Source organism: Lissotriton vulgaris, chromosome 9 (assembly GCF_964263255.1).
Source record: "Lissotriton vulgaris chromosome 9, aLisVul1.2, whole genome shotgun sequence".
NCBI lineage: Eukaryota > Metazoa > Chordata > Amphibia > Caudata > Salamandridae > Lissotriton > Lissotriton vulgaris.
Window position 1 is genome coordinate 387,437,028 of NC_141697.1, and position 23,382 is coordinate 387,460,409.

A 23,382-nucleotide genomic window follows, 5' to 3' on the forward strand; every position below is an offset into this window, starting at 1 on the left:
ATATTTCTGAATCACTGAGGAAGATTAAAGTGCACAAGAAACCTTTCTTCTGTAATATTCTCTTTTTTCTTTTTTTAGATGCCATTTTCCTTGTCATTTAATTTGTGAACTTATCTAGCAGTCCTCATGCAAATCTGAACGGTGGTACAGGCAAACAATTGGGAAAAGCATATGTTCTTTACTCAAACAAGCAAACCAAGGTAGTATTTTTTAAGAAAAGGTTAACACAATCATGTTACCAGCATACAGGTCTCATACTTACAGTCCGAGCAGAAAAGACCACATCGCTCTACCTCATTCTGTTGGAGCATCTGACCGGTTCTCTTACAAATCTGTAGCACATGCCAAATGCATTCAACAAAAACATTTAATTATAAATGTTACTTCATATTTTTTTTAACCCTAGAAAATCACTGAAAAAAAGTTAGTGATGTTCGAATTAGGTATGGTAATGATACCTTACTTTACATTAAAAAGTGCCTTAAATATCCCCTAAAAAAAAGAAAAACTAAGGTTAATGTGACGTAACAGTTATGTGAAAATGCCAGTCAAATAATAACATTTTCACCTTAAAAAGACACTGAAATAGAATTATAGCTAAGTAAAGAAACTATAACTCGTGCCGCCGCCATGCACAGTGTTGTCATCAAGGATGTCATTCCCTTCGTCATCAGTGATGTGGTCAATAATGTCTTGAACATGTCATGAGTGTTTTAATATTTGAGGTCATAAGCCATGCATGGCAAGGACACGAGTTATAGTTGCTTCAGTTAACTAGAAATGGTGAATTTCAGTGGGTTTTTTTCAGTATAAAAAGTGAAGTTTAAAAGACATTTTCACCTATGTCATTTTAACCATTGGCTGTTTCAGTGAATTTCTAGTTTTCTTTTTAACGTAAAATAATATTTTATTACCATATGGCACTATGCGGACTTTGGCTGTGCGTGGCATGGGGTTGGCAGCAGGACCTGGTCTGCAGCCAGACCCTGCATCCAACCCCTCACTGAGCACAGTTTATACCAAGCGTGGCATAGGGTTAGTTCCTGAGCCAATTGCCCATACGTTGCAAATCTGCCACAGACACTCACGCCCCCCTTTTACTTTTAACCCCTTTAGTGCTGCCGTCAGCCAACGGTCGTCGTGAGCACTACCTTGCCAGTGCTGCGCACGTCCATTGTCCGACGCGGCCGCACCCGTTCTTCGAACGTTCAGCACTGGCGCAGTATGTTCGAAGCAACAAACTGGTTAAAAAACAAATATTTTTCAGATCCCATAGGTCTCTCCTAAGAGTATAATGGGCCCCAGTGCTTTCGCAGGACTTTCACAGGAGCAAGTGGGCCATGCTGGTGCCACAGGGATTACAGGAAATCCTCTAACACTTTTTTGGACCCCATTTTATTTTAATGTGCCTGTGTCCTGCAATGGCGAGCACAACATTTCTCTTCATGTTGAGTCCAACGAGAGCCCAAGCTCCTGCAGGATTCATGGGAGCCTATTGCTCCCGTTGGAAGGAAAAAAAGCCACCTCAGCCAATTGCTTTATTATTTGTAGTGGTTTGCAACTTCCTTTGCCTTAGAACGACTCGAGTAACCTATGAAATAGAAAGTTCTGAAGCACTCATCAACTGAAGTATGTCCCTCATTGGATACTAATGTAAAAAATAAAACTGTTCGACCGTAAATAAAGCAAAAGAGTTATGTGGGTGGCATCCATAAAATTCTGTGACAGCCATCACTACAATCCTTAATTGGGACCATCAGGGAAATAATTTTAAGTGGTACATAAGGAAACCAACAAAACTTTTGAATAAAATAATTTGTACACTGCTAAAGATACACAATGCAACTGCATAAATGAAAAATAAAAGTCAATCCATTAATGGAGTTTTGCTTTTTAATAATGATTTTAGTCAAAAGGTTAGTTTTCAAAACCTTCAGCTATTGAGAAAATCTGAATAATAAGTGGAGGGAAAACCTCATTCTGAACAAAGTTCAAAGCTGTGGTCTTATTAGCAGTATCTCTTTTCAAACTGAGTTACCAGTGGTGCCTATTGCCAATATTGCACTGTAAATAAAATTCACATATTTAAAACAAAATGTTTTTACAACTTAAATATGATACAAAATATGGAGTTTTGTATTTTCAAATCAAAACTAAAAATGTGCTTTCTTGAACAGAAAACAAAAAAACTGACTACCATTTTTACTGCATTGTGAACAGACAAGATCAACAACACTTAAATAATGCTTGTGCCTTTTTAGTGAACGCAGTAAGTTTAATTTCTCCTAATCATTTCCGGGCTGCTTCGACTGTTTGAGTTGTAACATCCCATTACGCCATCACCCCTAACCTAACCGGCAAAACAAAAAGAAGCTAAATCCATAATGGCAAGGCATTTTGCATAAAACGGTTGGAATACAAATATCTTTAATCAAAATTGTGTACCTGTGTTATGCTTGAATTGAATAATAAATCAGAACAGGGGATGGTTACGTTGTTTTATGTCATGCTCTTATACAGAGGGATGCCAGAAAGGTCAATCCACTACATAGATGTGTGTGATAGGATGAACGGGAGATAATAGCAAAAAATATATACTCTGCTTAACACTCGTAAAAGGTAGAAGAGGGTCTCTTTTTTTAAAAGGACGTTCTCTTGTGAGGTAAATGGTGGTCTCCAAAATTGCCCAAAAGAGCATCAGTTTTTCCAAAATAGACTTCTTACATGTGCTCAACATGCACCAAAATAGAATAAGCAGTGCAAAAATATGCAAGGCCCGGATGGTTGGGCGTTAACTGAAGAGTTTTTAATTTTCAATGCAAACTCCTATTCCACAGCCTTTGTAGGACTCTCAAATAGACTTCTTAAAATTAAAAAAAGCACAAGATATGTCTTAAAAATGTCAAAAGAAGACTGCCACTTGGGGTGCTTCTCAATTTCTTCATTAGGATTTAAGGTTTGATCCTTTCCCAGCAACCTATAAATGCAATACTCCAATCTACATCACTCTAGGCATCCCCTTTCATACAGCAGCAAGAGTTCTTATTTTCCTGGCAAAGGGGGTGTCAGGAATTCAAGCTTTGGTACTCACTTTGTGGGGATGGTGATCAAATATGGTAAAGGCTTTCTTGCACACAGAAGAAAATAAGGACATGTTTCAGATCATTATATATCTATGCATATTCTCACACTTCACAGAACAGCATTAACTCTTAAATAACTAACAAAAAAAGTTCTAGGAAAAGCAGCAAACCCTTTGTTTCCGTTCTGCGGTAAAGGTAACAGTGTAATAGCGATTTAAATTCACTGTTCGTTAACTTCTGAGATTTAAATTCCATAGTGAAGTTCATCTGTTTTACAGCTGTATTTTAACCTCCTCCATCGCCTCTGGGGATTCTTTGGCTTCTACTGTCTCTGACTGGCACTCCTCGTGAGCCACCGTTTCCTTCTCAGGTTTGGTCCCGTTTGATAATAAGTCTCCGCCATTTAGAAACCCCTTCTCTCTGATCTCGGAGAGTGCCATGGCTTCATGAATCTTACACTCTGCTTGCTCGTCATTGTCACTGTCAAGGTTCCTCAGGATGAGTGGGAGCTTCGAGTCCGCCACAGAGTTCTCCAGCAAGGCAAGGTTGCTCTCTTCGTAGACTGGGAGAGGCGCATCGTCCTCCATTTGCTTGGTGTAGTGCAGTCTGTTTTCGGTTGCGCTTTTGACTGCCTTTCCCAAGATCTCTTTCTCCACTAATCGCAGCTTGATGGCCATTCTTGCGTGACAGGTAAGGTCACCCTGCTCCAATAAGCATTTGTCATCCTGAAACGAGATGAAGTCAAATCTTTTGAAAAGTAAACACATACTAATGAATTTATTAATCATGTATTTTCACATTCATTAAAAAACATGCTAAATGTTGGTCCAAAGAGTTTGCTAACTTTTTTAACAATTATTCTTAGCTCCACAATAATATATTGGCCGGTCAGCAATGCACGTGCATGCTGACAGTGATACATGTTCATGTATGTTTGATTAAAGAAATCTAAAGAGGTTCTTCTTTTGATGGCGCATTCATGCCAACAAGGTAATCGATCGTGAACCATTTCTGATGGACGTTTCGTGGTGTATCATTCTTCTCCAGTATGAAGACAAGACTTCTGGTAATTGCAAGTTATCTTTTTCGTTTGCCACGATCATGTCTGCCAAAATGTGATCTTAAATGGGTGCTGAACTTTCAGATTTACAAAGTTAACAAGTGTATCGTTTATAATTATCTGTTATGAATAGTTATAGTACTATTTCCATAATTAAAGAGATATGTAGAAATTAAAATGTATTAACAAAAAGAGTTGCTGGCTACAAAGAGTTTTGAAGATGCCAAATAGACACTGAACTGCACACTTTGCGAGATTAAATGGATTCCATGTCACATTTGTTGAGTAACATTTGATCTGCAGCTTTAATGTATACCTTTCTATGTGCAGCAGTTACTTCGTATGGTAATAGGAACCTTGAAGTCATTAATAACTGTTCAAAACAGTAAAAATTAAAACTGAGGAGAACGTTGGTTTGTTCTCCCTGTTGTTTTTGGATTACATGCATCTGAGGAGAGAGAAGGGACGGGAAGAATCCTGGCTGCCTTGCCTGCGACCCTCTGCTGGCTATTAGCCCTTAGGAGTAAATGCTGTGATTTGTAGGCTCCAGTTTTAGTCTTGCCTGACAAGAGTTAAGCCAGTGTTGTATTTCAAGTTGAATCTGAAAATGCAGAATCCTCTCACTGCAAATACAATTTAAAGTGGGCCATTTCTTTATGATCTAATACATCTTTGTATTAGACATGACTTCAGTAAGAGTGGGAGCAGGGCTACAAATTCATAACAATGCCCCCGCAACCTCAGATTCCTGAAACACAATAATGATGCTTACTTATCCTACCTGCATTTCTTTGTTGTTGCAACTTTTATTAAGAGACCACAAATTTTCGTTTCTGGGTCAGGCTTTAAGAATGGTTGACATCTCCAAGGCTACCATTTGCATTACCCAGTATTAACTTAATTTACTTTTCAAAATCAGAATTTTCTTGATCAGCATTAGACTGCCAGAGACGATTTTGCTCAGCCTTCTCTCTCAATGGATGACGCTCGTTGGGAACTCGGACTAGTGCCTTTGAGTGAATTGAACTCAGGCAGAAAATTTCATGCAAACGGTTTTGTGAAATGTATATTGGCATTCTGTACAACAGCCAGCTTGTGTCACTAGTGTTGCGTGCTAATCTAGGACCCTGATCGATACTGTGACCTTATGCCCCTATTCGGCTATAAATCCATTTATTCCCTATATTGGCATAACCGTTCTAGTGCAATATTCAGAAACTCGTCTCTGGCCTCACACGAACAGAGCCACATTTCAGAATAACTTTCTCTGCCACTTCCTTTGCAACCAATTAGTGCAATGACATAGCAGAAGTTACTATCTGAGATTCCTAGATTAACACTCCGAGTTCTTCAACAAGATAAAAACTCAGCAAACCTGGAAATCCCCGCTTGCTGTGTTTTGATTAGTAATAGAACTCTAATGAGCACTGATAGACGATCACTTCATAGTGACATCTATATTGACGTCTTATGTCCAAAAACTTACGTCAAACAAGGCACCTTTCAGGTATAAATATTACCAACGTTGCCTTAAGCAAACGCTGATGTTGCTGAAACAGCTGTCTGCTGCTGCTGAAGCTATCAATGCCATCGCTGAAACTGATGCTGCCAGCTATCTCGCTGCTGCTGAAGAAGCTGTCATACTGATGATACCATAGCTGCTATCGCTACTGCTATCGCTGCTAACTAGCGAACGATGGTGTGGTGAACTTAGGAGCTGAACAGCCGTCCCCTGCAAAGAGCCCAGGAGATGCAAGCTGCCCGCGGACGCTGCCCCTCCTCCTCCTCCTCCTCCTCCTCCTCCTCCTCCTCGACGCGCTGAAGAAGAGACGCTGTCTTTCTCCTGCAGAGAAATCCAGTTCAGGCGTTTCTAGTCTACCCTTGCGGGTGACTGGGATATCGAGTCCTGAGGGAGATACCAGACCTCCATCATTCTATTCCAGAGGTATGGTGTTGACTAAACCCTTGAGAGAGAATTCTTGAAGCAAACCTTGGCAAAACCAACTTAAACTTAAAGCTACTTACTTACTCCCCTCCCAAGTATTAGGCTTAGGTCAGGTACACTGGGGTAGGCGTAGTTAGAAGCACCAGTTGAGTATTTTAGCCTAATGTATATATGAATGTATATATGTTTTATTCCTTTTAAACCATTGTATGGCTAAGAAACCATATCAATGCTTTTACAGTATTATTTCGCAATACTTATCTTACTGTACGTACTTTTTATAAGAACAAGTCTTGCAATTGTGGCAATTCATTTCTCTTGTATGAGAAGAAAGACTGTTCAATAAATGTTACCTTTTATTGACAACGCCCGTCTCTCTATTCTCTACATATTGTGAAAGTAAACTGCACAACCACTGACTGAGTAAAATAACTGTCTATTGTTTCACACGACCCTAGAGATTGACTCTTGATCTGAGGAGCAAAGCTGTCATGTTGCACGGTTGTTGGAAAACTGAATCCCTTCTTGGCTGTGCCAGGGAAGCTGATCACTTCCTATTTCAGTCAAGAAAGTTTCCAGTGACCTCTGAGCTAGTTGGTAACAAACCCAATTAAGTTTAGCATAGTCAGTGGAGGCCTGGAAGATCCACACTTCTACGTCGATACTACTGTTTATGTTATTCCAATGCGCAGGGCCTATTGGGAAAATAGGAACTACACTACACTAGACTTCAAAGAATGTTCACACCTCTGCCAATGCAAAAGAGCAACACAAAGAACAAGTTGTTTACTAACTTTTACTAACTCACTTACTGGTGGATACTCTCTTTAATTGCAGATTTCTCACCTTTTGAAGACCCATAGATGCCAGACTGGATTTCTTAGCAATGCTCTCCCATGCAGATAGGTGGACTCATGCAGCTTCATGTCAGCTTCGTTCTGCCCTGGAAGTGACACTGGAGCCGCATATAAGCTCCACCTCTGCATGAGAGGTCAGCTTCTTTCTGGATTCTGTCTCTGCCATTGTAGAGCTTGACAAGTGATCATATGCAAAATTGTGCAGATCTCTAAACTGGGACCTTTTTTATAGATGGATAATAGAGTCAATTTCCAAGAATGGTGTGGGAGTGATGGGGGAAAAGGAGAGGTTGAATATGTTTCTTAATGTTTGCGTATTTTTTGTCAGGTTGGTTATATTGGTTTGTTCAGTAAGAAATACCCTTGTAAAACGTTCTTCTCTCTCCTTCTAGATCGTCTGCGTCATTCAGGAGGGCGGAGGAAGAAGAAGGTGGAATTAAGTATGTATGTTTCTTTTAGATTTGGTTAGGGTAAAGACCTTCATCACTCCCAGGGTGACAATTTTCCCATGGATACTGGTCAAAAAGTGAAAAGAGAAAAAAATGACCATAATAAAGAAAATAGGACTGGATTTTCCCTGGTTTACGGCTCTTCTAGCTGCCTTTTCTTACTTTCAGTATTGTCACAGGTATGGGAGAAACCTTAACTGATCTTGAGGATAAGATCTCTATTTCTTTTTATCGGCTCGGGTTTCATGGAGACATTCTTTTATCCCCCTGACCGACACCCCTTTCTAGGCATTAGTAACTATGAGCCACAAATGAAAATATATCCATTTTGGACCCATTGAAGTCCCAGTCACCCCTGACCTGCTGAAATTACTCAGGAGATTAAAATAATGAGGCGTCAGGTATATGTTAAGAGGATATAGAAAGAAGAAAAAAAATTCCCCCATTTCTCTTCCCGACCTTCCCGTATCAACAGAACCCTCCCGCCCCCCCCAAATAATTCGCCCCCCCCCCATTTCGCCCATCCCTTTGTCCTTTTTGATTGTTCCAGGTTCGGACGGGCGACGTTGGAAGGGGCGCTGACTCATAACGTAAGTAAGAGGAATTCTCTTTAGGGTCTCCCTGCCCTCCCTCACAAATGGGCAGAAGGAAAGTCAGTGGTGTCCAGTCCAGACTTACTTTGCTGTGTTCCGACCATCTTGAATGACCAGTGCAAGGTTGAAGCAGTATTCACCAGGGACCATCGGTAAGATCTTGCTGACCATATCCCATAACACATGCATGTGTCTTTCCAGGAGGCAGCTGGCATTCAAAGAATAAAGGGCCAGACTGACCAAGGAAAACATCTTCCCAAAGGCTTTCATGCATTTTGATTCCATATTCGGAGGTGCAGCAGGGAATGAGTCAGGATTCAGTCTACTGGTGGATGCATGGACCACCACACTTTTAGGCATAGAGTACTGCATGAGAGGCAGTAGGTCACTAGTTACAGGTTTGTGACTTCTTTACAGATCCCTATTTACCGTCAGGCAAGAAGAAGGTTCGGCCCAGGTACCCATCAATGTGTCCATTTGGGTTTCATTAACGGGAAGAAGTGGCCCTTTCTACAGAACTTCCATCAGGACCTCTGTCGTGATCACAACTAATGGGAGTTGCATGTCTGGCCCTGTGGCAGACTGCTAAATGACCCACTCCCCTTCTTTTGTAGGAGAGGAATTCAACCCTGTACCCAGGAATGCATCCAGCACACCGGCCTCTTGAAGATCCATATAAAGATTTTCCTTATCATACGGATGCATTATTCCCACTATCATCCTGACAATGCTCAGTCAGAGCCAAAGGAATAGAAAGTATCTGTGGGGAGTTTTAGGTAATGCCAGTGTTCTGTTGGAATCAGAATGAGGTTTGGTCGAGTTGAGCCAAAGGTTGTGGCTTCCAGGTCGTGACAGGATCACCTTGGAGTCAGATAAGAAAATAGGTTCTTCTTTTGGAATCAATGCACATGGGGTAGAGGTGGTCTGCGATGGGTTGGAAGTTGGGTTGGCTGACGACTTTGAATGAGAGAAGTATCTTTCAAAAGGACCACACCGAGAATGGTAATGGGTTTATATCCTCAACTTTGACCTGGATCAGGCCGTGCGCCTTTTCCAATGGTGTTAACTTCATTGTAGGGATTGGGACAGTGAGACATCTTGATGTCCCCATGATTTCGCTGATTGACAGTGGCAGGACAAGGGATAGACAGTGGCATGACAAGGAATATTTCTGCTTAAACTTCTTGGGTTTCTTTCTAGAGCTGAACTAATCTGACAACTTGGAATGAGAGAAGGATCTTTCCAAGGAACAACATCGAGAATGGTAATTAGTTTATGTCCTCAACTTTGACCTGGATCAGGCCTTGCACGTCTTCCAATGGTGTGAACTTCATGTTCTTGATTACCTAAAAGTTTATCTGGATGCAGCCCTGCAAGACTTGAAGTCATGTGAGGACCCAAGCACCAGAGACGTACCTGGCGAGGGTTTGCCACAGGCATCTGCGTGTGACAGTCCTTATACGTCTTAAAGCCTATATTTTTCAGTGAGGACATGGTCCTTTGCACACTACGCAGAAATAATTTAGTTAGGTAACTCAATAAACATGAGAAATAAATGTTAGGGAGCAACTTCCAGGTCCTTATCCAAAGCCAGGGAAAGAAAGGAACTAATGACAGAAATAGGAGGTGGTGTTTGTGTGGGTCTGTGATCTCACTTCTGGCACTTCTGGAGAGTTTCAAAGCAAAAGCAGAGTGGCGCAATGCCACCTCTCAGAGTTTAAGAGCAATGCAATGAAAAATCTTAGATCCAGAACCAATACCAGGGGGTATTCACAAGGTGAGGAATCTGCGGCTAGAATTATCCATCAGAAAAGGTATCGTTTTTATTGGACTTTTGTATTTTTGAACATTTCCCAATCCAAAAGTGTGCCCATTGTTAACTAGTCAAGCAGTCAGTGCTTTTAATCACACAATCAGCTGACAGGTTGAAAATGCACTTACAAGACACCTACATAACACGAATATCCTGAGGGGAATTGGGAAAGTTTAAACTGAGTTTACTAGTTTTTACTGCATTTGCTTATATTCTGAGTCCTCTTCCACATTAAAATAAATATATGGCATGGATAGCATCACACTATGAGAAGGGACTTTTTTAAAGAAACATCCATACTGTATGACTGGTTACTGTGAAACAAGTTTGCTACGAGGAAAGGGATACATACAAGGATGCAATTAGAACTAGTCAGACAGGCAACTCCTCCAACACAGTTGATCATACTGTTTTAGGCAGCTATTATGTATTGTTTTGCTTTAATTAAATTTAATGTAAAGGAAAACAAGCTGGGCATCTGTATTTTAAATGGGTCACTGACAATGGGCTGAAGCACAAGCTGGTATCAGGTTCAATACCAGGTTTATCTGTACTGGAGCCAAAGTAATAAGTGCTTCTGAAAAACGGGGACAGCTTCTTATGAGATCACAAACGTTTTTAAGGACAAAATTACATTTTAAATATTCTTTTACTGAGAGATTACCAGTTAGTGCAAGATCTTCTCAGTGTGCTCGGCAACTGTAGAGAAACTGAGCTGCTATGGTCCATACAAAGCTATGATTCCCTATGTCAAGTCCCGAGAGGAAGCAACCTGAATTTATATCCAATCACTTAATCAGTGGTCCATTGGTAATGGGAAAAAGCATGTATCCCATCAGATACATTTTAACAAAGATTGCACGTTGTTCTAGCATACCAGCAGGCACATTTAGAAAGTTAACATGAACTTATTGTAGTTTGCCTGGATTCAACTATCATCCGCCACTGACAGATGTAATGATCAGAACTCTAGTGATGTGATGCCTCTCTCTTTTAAAGTCACCTAACATTTTAAGTTTGCAGGGGATTTTATTCAGGGTCTGAAGAATATCTTCGGGCACACACAATGTACAAAAGAGCCCTTTGTAAATTAACAGAGAAAAAGATGCCTTGCGCCCTACCATTTACAAACAGAAAGACCAAGGTAAGGTATCATGTCTCCTTCTCCTGTTACCCTTGACGAAGAAGCAAAGAAATACCAAGGGAGCAGGCCCTATCAAAAAGCAGAAGCAGACCTCAGCTGTCCGGCTTGACCCATTCACTCTTTATTTGCCTCTAAAATTTCAAATCTTATACCGAAGGAACAAAGGAATCAATCACCAACTCTGCTACAAACTGTATTCGGAAAAGTTGTGTTTTTTTTTTATATTCTACGAAATACTATGCCGCAATATCATTCATAACTTTACATACTTCTCATTTTAGAGCCATGGCAGGGATCGGGTTGTGTTCCAAGCTGGACAGTGGCAGTGTAGGTGATCTCAGTCTGCCTTCTCTTTCCATCATAGTTTCCACACACATGAGCATGTTTTTACTATTCTTAGCAAGTGTCCACGGTTACCCTTTTACTTCTGAACTAAAGCTCTGTTGCCACACCTTCAAGGCTCTTACCCTGGGTGAGCTGGTTCATTTAGACAACCAGCTGGTAGTCTACAGCGAGCCCAGGTGTTATCGCAGCAGGCGTATTCTATTCTGAGTTTCCGAAATTTCTATGAGCAGTCTATTCAAGGAAGGCTTTTTCAGTATCTGATCCTGACAGAACTTCCTATCACGGATATTTGTCTTATCTGAGATTCTGTCTTTCTTTTTGGCTTAAAAATATACATTTTCAGAATAGTTGTCCATGTTGTAACTATAAACTACACAATCAATCAAAATAGCTTTATTCGACAGATATGTCATAAAAGTACAACATAAACATTACAACATACATATTTAAAATACATAAATATTCCAGACCTAAAAACCTATTTAAGAAAATATTAAACGTTTAGTAACTGACGAATAAGATGTATCTAAAAAGATTTAAAATATTCAGTACCATAAAAATCGACATTAAGCCACCAGCAGCATTTCATAACTCCAGTTAATTGCTTGTATTACAGGGTAACATTGGAGGTGATCAATTGGTTAAGCCTGGGGAAACACCCTAGACCGGTTAGACCAGGCCCAACCCAAAAACGAGGCCATTGCTATTGCTATTGGTAGGGTTGGATCCGTGGTAAGGACTCTCAACGCCTCTTCATGCCATATAAAGCCTAATAGCTTGCAAATGGGTATAAACCACGTAGTGCAGAGTTTATTATATAATGGGCAAAAAAACAACAGATGACTGATCGTTTCTTGTCTATCTGGACACCTTAGGCACGCATTCTCAGTGACCTCTGCCCATTTACTAGTGAATGCCCTGACAGGTAGGGTACCGGCCCTCAACTGGAAATACAATTTCCTATCAAAGGGTTTCTCAATGGCATCCCAATACTGCTCTAAAGCAGGCCTTGACTTAAATTCTAGAAACCGGCCTGTTAAATGCTTTACTGATCCACTAGAGCATACTGTTACCATGATCATATCCCAATACATTTCCTTCAGAACCTTCTTTGAAGGAAAAGCAGCGTTAAGGGGATCGTCCCACAGTTCGCTCAGGCCCAGGTTCACCAACAGCGACCCAATCTCACTCAACCAATGAACCTTATGGAAGCGATCTGCATCCATTCCATCTTTGAGACTCTTGGCATAATGTGATAATTCAACCGTGCACCACAATCTTCGCCAATCTAGAAGGGGCGAAGTTTTGCCAGATCCATTACTGCTTTCCTGCCCAGATCTAGCAGTAGTGGTCGCATAGGTGTACTTTTTGGAGTGCTGGTAACCTTTCGCAAAAATGAATTTTCAGCTACAGTTAGAGGGTTTAAGTTTGTGAACCCCCATAGCTCGGCTCCGTACAGAGCGGAAATTAAGATCTTCATGCCATAGATCTCCAGTAATGGGCTGATTGGTTTAGAGAGGGAGGATTTACATTTAGCTGCAAGAATCCCTGACTGTTGTTTATGCTTTAATGTGGCCACATCAATTTGGTTTGACCACCTCATATCTGCCTGTAGTGTGACTCCCAGATAGGTGAAGGCGTCGACTTTTTCAAGGGGAGCATTGTTCATGTATACCTTGCCCCGAAATGATCTATGTTCATTGAAAGACATGAACTTTGTCTTAGCCGTATTGATTACTAGGCCCCGAATAGAACAGAAGTCCTCAAATCTACGTAGGGCTTTTTGCAGGCCACTAGGTGTCTTGGAAATAATCAGAGTGTCGTTGGCGAACATGAGGATAGGTATATGTACTTCCGCCAGCATAGGGGTGTCAGAGGAAAACACTGAGAGGAAATCGGCCACCCCATTTACGAAGAGTGAGAATAGGGTTGGTGCTAGCACGCAACCCTGGCGCACTCCTCTGTTCACGGCAAATGACTCTGTAACCTCGCCCCTGGCCCCCCACCGGACCCGTGCATGGTTGTCCTCATGTAAGCGGACGATCAGGGATAGCAGTTTAGGAGCCATACCCATCTCACTCAAGACACGCCACAGCCTGCATCGCGGTACCAGGTCGAAGGCTGCCTTCAGATCCACGAATACGGCATACAAGGCCCCTTTCCCCAGAACAACTGCCTTCCAGTAGATAGTAATAAAACGGAAGACCTGATGTATAGTGCTTGTAAGGGGTCGGAAACCCGCCTGGAGTGGGGCTAGGATTTGCTCATCTTCTATCCATGACTGGAGCTTTTGTAAAATCAGTATACCAATAATCTTTGAATGGAATCTATAAGGCTAATTGGCCTGTAATAAGCTGCCACAGATTTGTCACCCTTCTTAAATACCGGAATTATCTCCGCCCCTTTCCAGGATGGTGGGATTGGGGCACCACAAGCAATTGCATTTGCTAAATGTCTTATATACAGACGCCAAGATGGCTTATTGTTTAAGAAAACATCTGCGGGATGCTATCAATTCCAGGGGCACGTCCTGGTGTGATAGTATCTAACGCCCTATCCACATTCTCTAGTGTAAATGTCCCACTGGTAAAAAAAAGTGTGATAAAACGGATCAATATTCCGCTCATCATCAAGGGAAGCATACTGAGGTCTGAAGTATTCAACCCATAGGTGATGGGCGACGTTATTCTGCGGGGGTTCTGGGCACCCCCCCTGTCCCATTTGTACTTACTCCAGAATAGTTGGGAGTTCCGAGACTCACATGCTTCCTTAAGCTCCTGCCATCTTGCCTGGTCCCAGAGCTTTTTGGCTTCCTTAACTGCTTTTCTGTAGGAGTCCTGCGCCAGTCTTACTCTAGCTGAGTCCCCACAACCTAAGGCTACCCCCAGTGCCCTCCGTGAGTGCCGACATTTCTCGTTAAACCACCCTTCCGGTTTCATGTGCCTGCCTTTCTTAGTATTAGCAGGTTTGCAGAAGAATAGCTTTAACCGGCCAAAAAGCATTGTGTGCGTCTCAGTTATTTGGGGCATCTGTGTCTGGCTTCCCTTACTAATTCCCCAGACTTCTAATACCCTGTCTACCTCGTTATTCATGGCTAGCAATGTTTCTGGGTGTTCTATAACATTACTCCATTTCAAATGGCGGGTATCGTCAGACAGTACCAAGTCACTGGCCACTGCCTCTTCCATACTGGGTAAAGCTTCACCTAACAACCCAGCCATTATAACAATAAGTGGGTTATGATCGCTTTCGGCTCGAGTGGTAACAACCATATCCTTTAGGAACTGCCACAGTGATAAACTCACTAGCACATAATCAATACGGCTAGACCTGTGGCCATTGTTAAAAGTGTCAGCCCCCATCCTGTTGGACAGTGTACGCCCATTTGCGGCCCTCATCTGGTAACCTATACACATCCCCTTCATTTGAATGGCCGCTTCTGTCCATTTTTTGTTGGCTCAATTTCGAGGATAGGTATACCCCATTTTACGTCTTCTTCTTCCATGAAACACTGATCCTCAAGCCCTAGTGGTTCAAACGTAGTGTTGAAATCCCCAACGACTATCGGACCAGTGTTGCTCGGCATGCCATCCAACAACCTCTCCACGGTTGCTACTACTTCCGAACGTCGCCCACCAGTGAGACCTCTTGCATAAACGTTGTAGATATGCAAACTAGGACCCTGCTCTGGGATAATTCCTATTGCGAGAATGTCAATGTTATTTGTGTATATTTGGGATACTTTGCACAGCAAAGCCTGCCGAACCCAAATCACCAGACCCCAACTGGACGGCTCTTCGCTTGTTTTACCTCTGGAACCTGGAATGAAAGATACCCCGGACGAAACACGGGCTCTACCGCCCATGTCTCTTGAAAGAGACATATATCGTGAGCCTCTATGAAGTTTGACCATTCAGGAAGCGCTACTTTAGAACCCAGCCCTGCAATGTTCCAGGATAAAAGTGACACAGTATTGGGCGTTTGAGTACAGAGATCCATTATTAAGGGAGAACCGTCCTGAGTAGGGGGCGGACCAGGACTCCTATTCAACCCCGTGATACGTAACAGTTCTTTGTCACCCTTTCCACCAGTAGATGATATACTGTCATCTATAGGGACTTTACCTGCGTTCTCTATACAGGATATAACTCTGCCGGGCGGGGGATTAATTCAAACTAGGTTCACTGTGTCCCGACCCATCCAATCGACGACCAAAGTTATAGGGGATATCAGCTTGCGGGGCACGTACGGGAACATAAAGGCTGGGAGTGATTTGATGTCAATCACACTCTTCTAGGCCCGATAATACATCGTACCTGTTCCCCGTACAAACACAGAGACCTCCCCAAGGCCTTTGGGCTAACCCACTCGTTCCTGCCTGGGCATTCGAATAACCCAGGTAATTAGCTGGATAAAAGTATTTTAAAGGGAGTGCTTTAATGAGGGAATCTGTACCTTGATGTACCCAGCCACATATGTACTCTACAGCTCTGGTATCGCTGAAATTGATGATAACACTATCACCCTTGGTAGTTTTGTGTCTGGGCCCAACCCAATCCACCCTTCTTACGAATAGAATTTCAGCATACACCCTAGGGGGTAAAGACCGATTCACATTGAGCCAGTGGATGCACTTGTTCTTCAGTTCTGCAAAGTTCTCTCGTTGACCTGGTCTCAGTGGGGGAACCCCCTTTAAAATAGACACGTATGGTGCGGAAGCCGGGGGGAGATCTATACGTGGTAGACAATCTAAGGGTGTGTCGTTAGACACCCTATTGCTACAGCCTAGGTGTTGGGTCCCTGTATTCGAACCTCCCACCCCATCTCCCTCACCACACACGGTAACCGCACTCCGTTGGCCCCACACATGCTAGTCTGAGGGATAGAATCACTAGCAATCGTGGCAGAATTACTTTTGGGTGCCGCTGCCTTCACTATCTGGATAGGAGGGTTGGGACTTGATCTAACCTCAGGATCACCCACAACACCATCCCCACTCCTTGACCTGTCCACAGACCCAGGCCTGCTATTGTCTTTGACCTTGGCAGATTCTAGGATTGTGAGTCTCTTTTCAATGGAGTCCAGTCTGTTATGGATGGGGATGCAGGACCTATAAAAAAGCTTTAAACTATTAGGGGGGTGGGAGCGCACCAGACACGCCCCAACATAATTACCTCTTGCATGATGGTTCATGTAGTTCATAATTTCTCGTTCGATACTCAATTCAAAGTGTTCATAGCCAGTGCTGTCTTATTTATTTCCAATTTGTATCCCTAGACACGTGTTTCATGATTCCTCAATCGTCAGTAGGGAAAAAAGAGCAAAGTTCATAGGTTGCAGGGCGTGCTGCCTCATCTCTCAGGACCAGTTCCACTCACAGCATGAAGGCGCAGGCTCCCGAGCTCATCAACTCAGCGGCTTTAAACTATTAGGGGGTGGGAGCGCACCAGACACGCCCCAACGTAATTACCTCTTGCATGATGGTTCATGTAGTTCATAATTTCTCGGTCGATACTCAATTCAAAGTGTTCATAGCCAGTGCTGTCTTATTTATTTCCAATTCGTATCCCTAGACACGTGTTTCATGATTCCTCAATCGTCAGTAGGGAAAAAAGAGCAAAGTTCATAGGTTGCACACGTGTCTAGGGATATGATTTAAGAAAATACGGGCACTGGCCATGAACTCTTTGAACATTTTGTGATCCTCGAACTAAACGAAGAATAATGAACTGCAATGACCATGAGGCAATGGGGTAATCCGGCAGTGACATGTTCGCGGCTCCCAAAACCCCCTTTTCAACCTATAAAAAAGCTGCTCAAGGTTATCCCACATGTCCTGGCTCCATTCCAATGGAGAGTCTGTCCTAGGTGGCATCACTGGATCCACCACAACAGCTGTCGGAGTCAAATCCTCTGCACGGTTATTTGGTGGTGTCAATGTTACCCCAGGAGCTTCTACAAAAGCATTTGGCTTCTTAACTTTAGCTTTTCTGCCCTTATGAGCTGCACCTCCACGTTTCCTTTTGGTAACCGGTATTAGTATTGGTAGCCCAGATTTTGCGCCACGTGTGGGTCTAGCCCTTACAGTACTCTCCGAGGGGTCGGACAGGATGCTACATTCAGGGAAACCAGTTCGAACTTCAGACGTGTTACCTTGGGCAGTGCTTGGGCAATTGAGATCCCTTTGGACAGAATGGACTTGAACAGGATGAACCCCGTGGTCCACCCAACACCTTCACTTAGGGGAACATCAAGGCCTGGGATGGGGGTAGGGGACACCACCTGAGCCAGCCTTCCTATTGAAGACCTTTTATTAAAAGCAGGGTCCAGTGACAGTCTTTTTTCTGTGCGGTCTATTTCATGAGCCAAGATTGACGAAGCCTGTATAATAAATTGATCCGGCGTTCCCATAATTGTGCCAGTAGTTGTCGTTTTCCCTCCTTTCACTGCCTTAGCAGCCATTTTGTCAATGTATGTAATCTGCCTTCAGTATAATGTTCCAGTGACAAAAACCCTCGTGAAAAAGTTTACCAGGGTACAAGTTACAAATCCGAGGAGGGCCCCAAGTAACAATTGAGTACTAACCTTGGCTAGACTATGTTAGAGGGTGGCCCCGTCCCGACCTCGAGCCGTTCTCGAACGGGCTCAAACGGGCCCGTCCTTGGCCCGGGCTTGGCCCGGAAATAATAGCTGGCTAAATCACCCCCGGTATCAAGGGGGAGGGGCCGCTTGCCTGCCGTGTCCTGCCGCAGCCTCCTGGTGGTTGTGGTTCAGCTTTACAAACTGTAGCCGGTCGCGCTGCGTCTTCCCTACTCTTTTAGAGTTCTTATTCCTTTATGCTGTCTCTTTACTGAAAGCTTTTATTCTGGTGCTCTTATCTGATCTTTTCATTATGTTATTTTACAAATAATATGTATTTCTTGCTTTGAGTTTCAGATATTATTTTAGCAATCATTTAGAAATGATTCAATCGACAGTATTGTTTCTTTTGTAGTATCTTTTGAAAAGGCAACATTTTCGCCAATAAATAAAAGGTGCATCTAAAGCAATAGACAAGAGACTTTTGGAACAATTGTGGTGTCTAAAACAAGAATTTGAAGCTTATGGAGAATTTTTAGTCGCAACAAAATCCTTATTTGTGCTAATTTACGGACTTCTTAAAATAAAAACGTATAGGTCTGCAGCTTAACGGAAGGAGCCCCATTCTGGCTGCTTATCAGAAGAGACTACCCAAATAACACGAAGAGGTCTAACAATATTTCCCTTCTCTCAAGCACAGTTAGGTTAGACAATTGCGAGATCGGGAAATACACACACTGCATATAGGTGGCCCAGTAACAAAGACTTTCAATGTTCTTTTAGGTACTTTACTTCACAAAACCCACCCGGCTGCCAGCCCACCAGACGTCTGATCTGGACCAAATTTGATAGAATTAGAAAAAGATAGAGTGGTGATAGGAGACCTTAATATCTTGGGGTGCCATAACACAATTGTATTTTTCAGGCAAATAGAAGACTGCTTCATTTTTTGGCACACTTTTTGCAAATACTCATTATGATTTTAATGAATGATGAAATTTAAGACGCCTTTTACTACACAAAAACATCTGCTACAGGCTGTAGCGCAACAGCAAAGTGACACCAGGGGATTTAAATGTTTTGCAAACGTTAATATGAGTGCCACATTCAAGTACATCGTGAGAAGTGAACGGAATAATGCCAAAATCCAAAAACTGCTTCCAAAGGACTGGCATGCATAATAAAATCGCCTGCCTTTCAACATTAATTCATGAATTATAAAACATTAAGAACTTGAAGACGCCAAGACCAGCCTTCAGTCTTTCTCTGGCCTGCTCTACGGCTCTGTCACAGCCCTATTCTCGCTACTACATTTCCGGAAGAATTTGGAAGCAGTCCTCCATAACCTTTTGCTGCTGCTTTGTAGTTAAATACGTTTACGTTAGCATCATGTTCCACATGTCACCATATAAATAGTTTTGGGATTGTCCGTAGGCATAAACACAACTACGTGCCGTGCCCTGGAGCCGTCGAAATATTAATGTGTCCTAAAATGGTTACCTCAGCACTTGTTTTATATGTTTTCAAAAGAAGAGATGCTCTTGCTTCAAGAAATGTCCAAAGTTTGACTTCGTTGTCCCAGCTGACAGGAAACTCAGAATTGCCCAGTGTGAAGATTTTATCAATAGCGTGCTCTCCAAGTAAGTGTTCTTTGAGTTCATCTGTCAAAAAAGAAAATGCCAACATCTCTTACACAAGAGGCACTAGTACAGGAAAACGTATAAAATAAACATTTAAAAACCCAACACAATTATAACTCATATGCACACCTTTCCAGTTGGATACTTTTACACATGTATTGCAATTACTGCACACTAGATTTGTAAAAGTTGAAAAGGAAATTGTACTCATTGGACTGTGCCACTGTTGCACATATATATGAGAAGGTTTGTTTTTTCTGTTGTGTGCATCCACAATCCATCTAGATTTTTAGGTCGAGCATTCAAGACCTCTTGTATGTAGACTTTCGTATATACTTATATGTGTACGTACTTTATGGGCTCTGGAGATCAGCCTTAGGACTGGTCTGTTTCCGCTTAGGGACTTTTTTCTGTTCAACTGCCTCTATTTAACTGTTTTGATAGAAAACGACCAGCAGAGGTCAGTAAAATACCAGACTCACTTTTGCATCCTCTCGATTCCAGTCCATAAAAATAGTCTTCCACAAGCACCCCTAGACAATAATATTTTTAAAAATCTTGTATTTTCAGTGATATGACCACCGAAGGCCCTGATTTTATATTAAAAACAGAGCTTTGCACTATACCATTTCCTGTTGTTAGACAATATCTCTCTCCATGTTCCCATACCTGGTATGTCACGCAGTTTGTTGCTTACTTTCCCTCCATGTTAAAGAGCATTAGATGTTTCAGTACCCAGGCTAATGTGTTGCATAGCTAAATACATTTAAGGTCCCAAAGCCGAGACCGTTTGCATTGCAAATGCTTGTTTTAATTGCATTTCTACAGGAAACAATTAGAAATAGTACATTTTCCCTCAACCTTTAACTCGTAAATATGTTCAGCAGACCTTTCGTCACTCTGCACTGCCATAGAGTCAGCCCTTAATCTTTTATCCGTCTCCCAAATAACTATCTAGTACCAACTCTGTTAAAACAGCGGGCTTGTCTCCAGTCAAAGTGCCACAAACATCGAATCCGAAGGTGATTAATTGGAGACAGAGCCCAACATGTTTTGCAAACATCTACATTCTTTAACAAACCTGTTTTTTTTAATAAAGTGAATCCTTATATTAAGCTTTTACACAAAAAAAGATTAATATGGCTTTCTCAATCATCTGGTACTTTACTACCACTTCTCTTCCCCAAGACACTTGAATCTTAAGAATTTACCTTCATTCATGCAGAATACCCGAAGGAACGCCAGCAGCTGGGCAGAGATAGGCGGCTCAGTGATATGCAGTGCAAATACGCTGGATCTGACAAAAAGAAACAGTTAGGTTGGTGCTTTAATTATAACAGTCGTTAAGGGATCTTGACCTCAGGCGTTGTGCTTTAACAAGGCACCAAAATAGATTTAAACTTAAGGAAATATTAGGAAAACAGACACTAATGTCTGAGAGAACAATGCTTCTTTTCAGCAACAATCTGACCCATTTCTTTAAGCATTACACAAAGCAAGCTTAAAAAAGTAAAAACTGAACATATCTGCAATGTTTAAAATCTTTAATAGGTAAATGAGAGAAAATAAAAAAGCAGCAATCAATATTAAAATGCTAGCCCTGTCTAAATGAACAAGTTACTTACTTTTGGTAACGTTTATTCAGGTGGATACGTTGTATACTTGTGAATTCTTCACCTTAGCCCTATCCTCCATGCTGAGCATTCCCCAGAAACTTTTGTCCATAGCTTTTTCTAGTCCACGAAGAAGTCATAATACCACAGCTCTGCATGCAACTCCGCATGACGTTATCAGAGCCATAAGAGGACCTTGACGGTGTGCTGACGTCCGTATCCACAGACTTTTCCATGCTGTTGAGGCAACAGCTGCACCAACAATGTATACGCCAAAATGCAAATGCTACTTACCAGTATGCATCTGTTCTTGGCATGTAGGGCTGCTGACATTCATATCTGTGCATAGTCCGCCACCTAGTGTTGGGTCCGGATGATTGCACATTGTTGTCCTGGAAGAGTCTTCGAAGTATCACGAGATAGGTGGCTCCTCCCCTGGACTACAGTGCGCATGGGCATCGCCTCCATCCCCAGATTGTTTTTAGCCATAGGCAGAGATGGAGTGAAGAAGTGAGTGATGACCATGCTATGAGCATATGTTTGTATATGAATACATACTGCAGCTGCAACAGGCGCCGGGGAGGAGGGTGGGCGATATGAATGTCAGCAGCCCTACATGCCAAGAACAGATGCATACTGGTAAGTAGCATTTGCAGTTCGAGGCATGTGGGCTGCTGAATTCATATCTGTGCATAGAATACATAGCAGTCCCTCCATTAGCGGCGGCCGCCCGTGCCAGCTGCAGCAGTCTGAAAAAGTGTTTTTAGAACAGCCTGACCAACAGCTGCCTGTTGTTTTGAATGCACGTCTACACAGTAGTGCTTAGTGAAAGTATGAGTGGTAGACCATGTGGCTGCTCTACAGATGTCTTCTAAGGGAATGTTACCTAAGAACGCCATAGAGGCCCCCAACTTCCTAGTGGAGTGGGCCCTCGGTGGTATAGTGAGAGTGCGCTTTGCTTTAGCGTAGCAGATCTGAATGCACTTTACTATCCATCTAGCTATTCCTGCTTTGGAGATTGCATTTCCCTTGTGTTGAGTGGCAAAAGCAACAAAAAGTTGTTTGGTTTTGCGGAAATCTTTTGTCCTGTCCACATAATACATCAAGGCCCTCTTCACATCAAGAGTGTGGAGCATCCGCTCCGCCAGCGTCTCTGGGTTTTGGAAGAACACCGGCAATTCAATAGTTTGGTTTATGTGAAACTGTGAGACCACTTTGGGTAAGAATTTAGGGTTAGTGCGGAGCACCACCCTGTTGGCATGTACCTGGAAGAAAGGTTCTTGGATGGTGAGCGCCTGCAGTTCGCTAACCCTCCGTAGCGATGTGATTGCTACTAAGAAAGCCACCTTACAGGTCAGAAACTGCAGTTCGCAAGAGTGTAGTGGCTCAAAGGGGGGACCCATCAGCCTTGTAAGAACCACATTGAGGTTCCATTCCGGAGCTGGTGGAGTCCTTGGTGGAATGACTCTTTTGAGTCCTTCCAGAAAAGCTTTGATAGCAGGGACCTTAAAGAGTGACAGGTGTTGCCTATTTTGGAGGTATGCTGCCATAGCCGACAGGTGAATGCGGATGGAAGAGTAGGCAAGATTACACCGATACAGGTGAAAGAGGTAGCATATGATGTTTTGAATGGAAGCGTCTAGCGGGTCAATGCTGTGCTCCACGCAGTAGACGACAAACCTCTTCCATTTAGCCGCATAACAAGCTCTAGTAGTGGGCTTTCTCGCCTCCCGAATGATGTCCATGCAGTCGGGAGGAAGATCGAGGTAGCCAAACTCTAGGACTTCAGGAGCCAGATCGCCAGGTTGAGCTGTTGCGGATCTGGGTGCTGAATGTCGCCATGGCTCTGCGTCAAAAGGCTGGGAGTGAGATGAAGCCGTTGATGCGGTACCACGGAGAGTTCCAGAAACGTGGTGTACCATGGTTGGCGAGCCCATGTTGGAGCAACCAGGATGAGCGTCATCGAGTGTTGCCTGAGCTTGCGTGCCACCAGCGGTATCAGAGGTGCTGGGGGAAAAGCGTACGCAAATCTGCCTGACCAGTTCATCCACATCGCATTGCCCTGTGATTGGGGGTGTGGGAACCTGGCGGCGAAGCTTTGGCATTTTGCGTTCTCCTTTGTGGCGAACAGGTCTATCTCTGGATGACCCCACCTTTGGAAGTACGGTTGGAGTACTGATGGATGTAACTCCCACTCGTGCATCTGATGGCTGTGTCTGCTGAGCAGATCCGCCATCTGGTTGTCCTTGCCTGGGAGATGT

The 23,382-nt window shown here is 42.8% G+C and overlaps 1 protein-coding gene across 2 annotated transcripts in view; it reads right to left on the bottom strand.

Moving 5' to 3' along the window:
- Nucleotides 1-1,879: 1,879 nt before the first annotated feature.
- Nucleotides 1,880-23,382, bottom strand: part of SETD3 (SET domain containing 3, actin N3(tau)-histidine methyltransferase) — a 510,073-nt gene continuing 488,570 nt past the window's right edge. For both annotated transcript variants that reach the window (XM_086937753.1, XM_086937754.1), the window contains exons 11-13: nt 20,720-20,805; nt 19,369-19,529; nt 1,880-3,808 (exon numbers count right to left, since the gene is read on the bottom strand). In XM_086937753.1, coding sequence (XP_086793879.1) covers nt 3,356-3,808; nt 19,369-19,529; nt 20,720-20,805 — 700 coding nt within the window. In that variant the 3' untranslated portion in view covers nt 1,880-3,355. The remainder of the gene's footprint in view (nt 3,809-19,368; nt 19,530-20,719; nt 20,806-23,382) is intronic.